The sequence below is a fragment of the Echinops telfairi genome, unplaced genomic scaffold (genome assembly GCF_000313985.2).
Source record: "Echinops telfairi isolate 266 unplaced genomic scaffold, ASM31398v2 ScPeMD7_7424;HRSCAF=8462, whole genome shotgun sequence".
Classification (NCBI taxonomy): domain Eukaryota; kingdom Metazoa; phylum Chordata; class Mammalia; order Afrosoricida; family Tenrecidae; genus Echinops; species Echinops telfairi.
This window is the reverse complement of record NW_022111324.1, coordinates 63,346,489-63,355,038: the sequence shown is the minus strand read 5'-3', so window position 1 is coordinate 63,355,038 and position 8,550 is coordinate 63,346,489. Positions and strand designations below refer to the sequence as shown.

General features: G+C 38.3%; 1 protein-coding gene across 1 annotated transcript in view; it reads left to right on the top strand.

The window, feature by feature from the left end:
- Positions 1-8,550, top strand: part of USH2A (usherin) — a 949,135-nt gene that overhangs the window by 512,119 nt on the left and 428,466 nt on the right. The window contains exons 35-36 of the mRNA XM_004700145.2: positions 878-1,029; positions 7,596-7,758. Of these exons, the coding sequence (XP_004700202.1) occupies positions 878-1,029; positions 7,596-7,758 (315 nt within the window). The remainder of the gene's footprint in view (positions 1-877; positions 1,030-7,595; positions 7,759-8,550) is intronic.

The window sequence follows — 8,550 nt, the reverse complement described above, 5'->3', positions numbered from 1 at the left end:
GCCGCTTGTTTACCTTCAAGCTTTTAAGACGCCAGATGCTATATCTTTTGATAGCCGGGCACCATCAGCTTTCTTCATCACATTTGTTTATTCACCCGCTTGTACACATGATTATTTTCAATAAACATTTAAATTGACCATAGTCTTACGAGTTTATTTCTTGAAAGTTCATATGATGTTCCTTCTGACACCAATTTAATTCATAATTTTAATTTACCATTAAGTCTCTAGCACTTATGACTGCAATGTGTACAATTAGCTCAAGGCTGTTGTGGCAGCAATTCAATGTAGTCTTTAGGGTATGGACTCTTGAAACCAAACCTCCTAGATTCAAATCTGGACTCAAACTCTCATCATTTCTATGACCTTGAGCAAGTTAGCCATTTCACTATGGCTTATTTTCCTCATCTACAAAATGGTGATAATAATTCTGCCTCCATTGTGGTGAGGAGAGGTTTTAAGGATATATATATGTCAGGTACTTTGGTCGGTGAGTAATACATCATGAGTAATATATAATGCATTAACAAATTAGATCATTCTACTTTTGGATGCACATTTATTGAGGGTATCTTTTTATAAAATGATACCTATTGTGAATGTCCTTAATCTATTCATCCTTGACATTTATGAATAGGAGAACAAATTATAACAGTTATCATGGTGAAATTGAAAGACTCCCATGCTGGAGTTCTTGGGTTCTGTTTCTGTCTCTATTATTAACTTGCATAACCATTTAATATTTAAAGGTTTCAAGCCTCTTCTGTTCTTTGTAAAGAGTAAAGATTTTAGACTCAGTGAAACTCCTGATGCCATGACTCTGTGGAATTCTTTGCTATTGTCTAGTATCACTAAAAGCAGACTCTTATCTTCCCAGGTATTATAACAGCGTATGGACTATATCTAGATGGCGTATTAATTCACAACTCCTCAGAACTCAGCTGTCATGCACATGGATTTGCTCCGGGGAGCTTACATTCCTTCAGAGTCCAGGCATGCACCGCTAAAGGTTGCACAATGGGTCCAGTGGTGAGTATGTGAACTTGCATCTTGGGGAGGTGTCAGATGTCAGATGACGGTAAATGTCAAGGAAGGAGTAAGTGCAGGTGACACACTGAGTACACCTTACCTTTCTTTCAGGCAGGACAGAAGACTTTCTTTTTATAAAGTTTCATTTAAGTGTTACAAATATTTTATATCTAACATCAATTTCAAGATTGCACATGGTCTGATAAAGGGCAGAATATACATTTTATTGAGCGAACAGTAAATTGGCAGTCTTAACAGACACAGATAAAATGCTGGCCAATAAAAGGGGATGTTTCTCTCAATAATGTATCCAGCAACTAAATAAGCTTATAATTAAAAGTGAAAAATAATTAAAAATCCATAACTGTTACAATATTGCAGCATAACACTGAACACTACTCCCTCCAAAAATAAGTTAATTGATTGAAAAGTAGATTTTATTTCAAGTGTCATACCTCTTTAAAGTGATAAAAAGAAGCAAAGATTTCACTTTGAGGATAAGATGAGTCTGGCCCAAGCTACTAATATTTCCAACGGCCTCATATGCATGTTGATGCATTTGAATGGAGTTGATGAACAATACTGATTATACTATAGACTTCCCAGAACAAACACATCTGCTTTGGAAGAAGTATAAACAAAATAAGATGCCCAAGAGTTTACACCAGCTGCTAACCACAGGGTTAGCAATTCGAACCCACCAGCCGCTCCTCAGGATAAAGGTACTGCTACTACTCCTGCAAAGATTTTTCAAAGTATTCAAAAGCCAAAGGAACAACTCTATCCTGTCCTTTAAGGTTGCTATGACTAGTAATCAGCTTGATGGCAGTGATTTGTTAGGGTTTTAAAGATTTTATAACCAGAATAGTATCCAGAACAGAGGATGGTGAGACACTATCTCATGGATTTTGGACATGCTCTCCGGGGATCAGTCCCTGGAAGAGGGAATCATGCTTGGTAAGGCAGAGGCTAAGCCTAAAAGGGGAAACGCTTCCATGAGATGGGTTGGCACAATGGCTCTTTGACCAGGAGGCTACTCAGATGGTGAACCTCATTGCTTGGCTCTTGTTCGGCTGTCAAGAAATCATTCAGATAAGGGACAGCCTGCAGAACAACCTCAGAGAAACTGTTTGGAAGGTGGAATGGGTGAGTTCATTGAGGACGCACTTTCGTGCTGAACACCATAAGGCCCCCAGCTAATCTGAAAGCATAGAAAAAAATGAAGAGCTTGGGATTTATTCTGCTCATGGCTGACCTTCCACCATTGGCTGGCTTTCTGGCGAGGCTTTGCCGTCAGCTGGCTTTCTGTAGGGTGCCTGACCTTCTCAGGGATGTGCACTCCTGTGCCCTAGAGTCCCTGCTCTTTCCTTGTCACCAGGTCCATTCAGCCTTTGTTGGGTAGTGTGAACATACTGTCTTTCCCAGCCACACCTTTTTCACTATCTCCCATCTCTTCCATTGATAAGGAAAGGTCTTAACTGCCTTTCACCTTTCTTTGTGCTGCGGAGGCATGGATGGGGGATATGTCTGGATGTCCCTTTATGTTAGGATTCCTTTCACTGTCACCCTTCTACCCATTTGCCCAGTTCTATCTAACAGGGAGCCCTGGAGGCGTAGCAGTTACACATTGGCTGCTAACTGCACGATCAGCAGTTCGAAACCACCAGCCATTCCATGGGAGAAAGACGAGGCTTTCCATGCCCATAAAGAGTTACGGTCTCTGAAACCTACAAGGGCAGTTCTACCCTGCCCTATGAGTCACCACCTGTGAGTAAGAATCAACTTGATGGTACTGAGTTCGAGGCTTCACTCTGGTTAAGAGTTGCAACAATGGAATCAAACAGGGAAAATTGTGAAAAGCATTCAGGACTGGTCAATATTTTGTTCTATTTTATACAGGGTCCTTAAGAATTGGACCCAATATGATATATCTAACAGCACAATATTAAATTTATTTTTTAATTTCATTTGGCTGCCATAGTCTTCTAAAAACAGTATTAAAAATTATATTGATATCAATTTTGATATCCAGTTTCAGAAATCTGTCATTTGTGTCTGCAATTCACTAGTATTTAAAAACTTTAAAAATTCTGCTTTTTAGTTTTAATGTAACTTTCAAAATCCAATTAATAGTACATCATTTTCCTAGACTAACAATACATGCTTTCATTTTCAGACTGTACATTTGACTTTTTTTTCTTGATTAAATACATGTAACGTCTTTTAAAGGGAATACTCATTATTTTTAGATACTTTTGGCAAGATTTGCTAATGTGCTACCATTTCCTGCACTGTCTTCATTGAAGAGTGTATTACATAGCTATTATCTTGAATAGCAGCTCTGATTCTTAAAATTTTGGCTTCCTTTTTGTTGCGCACACCTCCCACTTTATTTCCCAGATTGGTTGCTTTCCAAGCTGCTAACATCCTCTGTCGGTAGACCTGCGCTATAGTCTTTACTGCCATTAAGCCTTTGAGAGTCAGGACCCTCTGATGGATACTTACTCTTAAAAGCAGGGATGGCTTCTGGCCAGCTCTCCTTTCCCATTCAAGAACAGGAGAGAAAGAAGGAAGCCAAAGAATCCCTCACATAGGGTGGAAGCTTAGACTTTTTTCCCCTGTAAGAATATGAATGGAAAATTGGGATTCTAACTCCAAATGGATTTCCACACCATCCCCTGAGGATCTGACACTTCAAACCAGGGAGGGTTTTGTTGTTGTTGTTGTTATCTTGTTTTCCGTCTGCATCTTGCACCGGTAGTAAGTGGGCTTCACCCACTGAAAAAGAGAAAACCAGACTAGAGATTGCCAAACCAACTCTACCACCTCTTTAGAGATTCTCTTCTCTGTCCTGACTGAAAGCACAGTTTCCCTCTCTCTTGGGCACTTTTCTTTAGCCTGCACTCAGGATACAAACACTTTTCCCAAGTCAATGATCCAGCTCGAATCACTGGCATTTAACAACAAAGTCTTTATTTCGAGCAAATTGGCTATCTGCTGCCAAGAAGCTGAAACCCCTGTTTGTCATTCAGCCTCTGAAATAATTTTGTTTCAGTATCAATTACAATAAATACTATGCCCCGCCCCAAGATTGCCCATCCAAGTATTCTAAAGAGCCGTGGATCTCTATCACAACTGTCAAAGAGACCGTAGACATAGCTATTCCCACTGCCCCTCCCTGGTGACTTTTCAAAATATGTTCTTAATGACTTTTCAAATATTTTAATCTATCTGAAAAGCCACGGTTTCTCATCATGAATTGTATGTGCTATTCAAGAAAATTCAATTAAATGCAGCATTGCTGTATATATGTCTTAAAGGTTATGATGTTTTTTGGTAAAGCTCAGTGTTGCTACATCCTTTTTCTTTTCATCGAAGGAACAGCAAAGAACATTTATGTTTTCATTTTAAAACTCTTGATGGAAGTAATAAAAAGTTAAATTCTCGAGTCAATTTTTTCTTCATATAATATTGTTCAATAATAAGTCTTGGCTTTTAGAGAAAAATATTAGTTATATGTGGTTTGATTGTTTTTACATCACTTACATGTTTAAGACGACTGTTATTCATGTATGCGGGAAGTATTATTGGATATTTCCTATGAAAAATGTACTCTAGAGATTGGTGGGTGGTATGGTATACCTTTAAAATTAGCTCAGACAGCCAAAGGAGACAAAGGGAAAGGAAAGAAGAAGATTTGGGCAAAATAGAATATTTTTAGTAAAAATTCAAAAATTCCAAAATAAATAAAATTCACGTGTTGTGAAAATAATAATCAGGTGGGTTTTGTGTGTGTGATTTGTAGTTCTGAAGAATTCGAGCTGGGTCACTGACTCGGGAAAAGCGTTTGTGCTCTGACGGCAGGTAAAGAAAAGGAACTGCTGCCTCTGCCTTAGAGAAGATTCCATTGCGGCTGGTTCATTAAACAATGGGTTTGACGGTTAAAGAACGGTGACATATAAAACAATTTGCAGATGCCCCTGGATTCTAATCTTAAGATGCTAATATGATTTGTCAAATTAGGTGATTGGGTTTTTTAATTCTTGAAATAATGGATAAATGGTTAGAACATACAACAGCACATACTTTTTTTTTGAATACTTCCTTTGCTTTCTGTTACTTTGGAAAGAAACCTGTCCCTATTGTGTTTCTAAAATTAACGTGCCCATAAGCAAATCATGACTTTTTTCTTACATAGCCAGTGTTGGAGAATACTGGGAGGGTCTGGGTCTGGGGAATTTTATGGCTGTGTCTGGGCTTCGAACATTCATTGCATCCAAGTCTCCTGGGTCCTCTTAAGAATGAAGTTGGAAACTATAGGTCACTGCTATGTGATACGGTTAGAAAGACATCTTTATATCTTTGTAACTGGCATGTTGAAGCAGATAAAAACACATGCATACACACACACATCTCATTGTCTTCACACTTTTACAGGCTAACACATACATTTGGCATGTTAAGATGCCTACATTTTCATTGCAGATTGTGCTATGATAGAGGGAAGCGTGTGTAGGAAATCTGCCCTGAGCCTGCTATCACCCTCCTTGCTTCTTTGGGTAGTGTGCTTATTTTGCCCAGGCTTGTTTTCTGAAAGAAAACTGAAAATGCAAATTGAAGAGAATTCCTACCTTAAGAGTGTGAGGTGAGAAATTAAATGAAATATTATTTTAAAGGAGTTTCTGGCATACAGTCAGCGATTTATTAAGATCCAAGTTTTATGGGACTCAATAAATCACAATCTATTCTTATTTACAATATTCCATAGAAAGGAAAATTTACAGGTAAAGCAAGTTAACTTTTACCTTCACAGAGCCTTTTCCTTAACTGTCTGCCTTTGGAAATATAAGTCTAAACAGTTGAAATTAGGGTCGGTGGTTGGGGAAAGACTGGGAATAGAGACAATACCATGTCAAATGCATGTTATATGCAAACACAGATGAAATAAAACTGGATATTTGTGCTTTGGGTCTCTTATTGACTGAAGCTTATATTCATACATTTGAAAACAGCCTTTTATTAAATAAATAAAGGAATTACAGTATACACAGAAACTCATGATCATAGTGTATGAGCAAAAGGTGATTCATCCAATTTTAATACTTGGTGTCAAAGTTTAAAAGAGTCATAAATATATTGTTCTACTCTAACCAAAGTTTAATTCTATATTTATAAAGTAGAAGGGGGAAGGCTTATCTAGCTACCTAAGGAAAAATTTAAATATATTTATCTTGAATTAACCAGGTATTAGAGAATGAAATATAGGAATATTGAATTATCTGGAATTGCCTTTACTTCTTTACTTAAACTTTTCACTCTTGTGCCATTTGGAGTCTTTAAAACAACTCTTTGTAGAGTAATTTTAACTAAATAATTAGATCTATAAAGCTAATTGCATCACTATTGAAATATTAAAATGATGAACTAATGTTTTTCCAATTAAGTCTATCATTTATCCATGATTATTAAACTAAAAAATAGTGTAGGAGTTATGCACCTAAAGACTTCAATAGCCTTTCTCAGTTGAGATAAAGCATAGCATAACCTTATAGTTAGCAAAATTAACTGTCTTTTTCACAATAATGATCATATTTAGGAAAGTATTTTGAACATTACAAATAAAGGATTAACAATATAGAGTGTGTCCCGGCTTAAGGATGTTATATGTCATCTTCTTCTGAGGCATGAGCCTGCACTTCAAGAAGACGGTCAAAATTATCAATATATTCAATAACCATTAAGTGGTCAATCATTTATGAATAATGCCTATGAGTAATGAATTAACTGAGTTTAAGCGAGTGATTAAAAGAGAGTAAAATTTCCTGAAGACCTTTCTGCCTTCTTGCCAACTTCACCGTCCTCTAGTCACAAGACATTTATTTATTTAGCTTTCAGCTTCTCTCTGGCCACTGTGCAATTAGGGATGACAGTTTATTTCAGAACTGTTCCCTTCAGATATACATATAGATATATATGATTTCATGATAGGTTCATATTGATGAAGCTTTTTAACTTTTAAAATTGATTATATCTTGGGAGGAAACAAGCCAGCCATTCTTATTTCTTGATGTCTGGCAAGATGACAGCTTTACAGGCTTCCACAAGGCAACTGAGAGAGCTGTCTGAACGGGTAGATGTCTTGAAATGCTTGGAGTGGCCTTGAGCCAAGCCCAGCAGTCTGTCCGTCCAGGCACACACGGATGAAAACAGCCCTGCTGTATTCCTTCTCTTTTGAGATCATATAGAAATTACTCTTAAGCAGCCCTAAAGGTGGCTGATGGCTATGCCTCACCGTCGGGACAATCGCAGCGTGAGCTGATACACATTTGCTGGAAATCACAACTAGCTGCCTTGGTCGTGAGCTCGAACTTTAAGCGTAACAGCGGGAGGAAGAAAGCACGAGGTATGCTTTGATCCCGCTGACAAAATGAGGTATTCATACAAGACGCTACTGTCAAACTAGTTTACTTCACAGCAAAGAGAGATGCTTTGAAGAAATATGCTCCAAGTGCAGCATATACTGACTTTATTTGCAAACAAAAATAGCTCGTTCTTCATACTTGCAGGTGGGAAATCGCACTCTGGAAGCCCCTCCGGAAGGAACAGTCAACGTGTTTGTCAAAAGAGAGGGATCCCGAGAAGTCCATGTGAAGTGGGAAGCCCCTTTGTCCCCTAATGGATGCATAACATATTCAGTCCTCTTTTCTGGAATTTTCTACGCAGCTCAAGGTAATTTGGTTGTATTATTAAAATGTTAAATAACATTAGAAAACAATTTATTTTGTTTTGAAAGTTGTTTTTAGCCACAGACTTCCATTTTTTGAAATCTTCCCTAAAAAAGAATCTCTGTGGAAGAGCTACTGCCTCGGCTCTCCAAGTGTGGTCTGCGGACTGGAAGCAGGAGGCTCATCTGGGTAACGTTCAGGTCCTCTCCAGACCGACTGAATCAGGAACCCGTGGGGTGGCTCCATCCTCCTGTGGGATTCTGGTGGCCCTCCACTTTGAGAATGGCTAATCTAGTGTATATTCAGTATCTTTCCCCCCTTGACTTAAGATGCTTAGAGTTGGTGCAAATGTATTCATTCTGTTGTTATTCCAAAGGCTGCAAGTTTGAGTCCCCACAGAGGTACTTCAGAAGACCTGGTAATCTGTAAGCTGTCCCAGTTTACAAACATCTGATTTACCTGCAACCTGTACTTATGAACCAGGGCTTTGAAATGAATCAAATCAGTTCAGTCATGGCTAATGAAGGGAACTGGAATGGAATCTAACATTTAACATTTGCATGATCCAGAATAGGAACTTTTACAGTTGAAGCCCTAAAACGGCAGATTCAGAAGAAGCAGAATAATCTATCTCTTTCAAGAGAGTGATGCACGAGATTGAATGACTGGCAGGTCAGGAGAGTAACACACACTCTGAGCATGATCGGCCGGCATCTTTAGTAGGTACCACAGTTTCTAACTTCTCTCCAAATTCGAAAGGTAGGAGATGTGGTTGCCATGTAATGGGTAAGCTGCC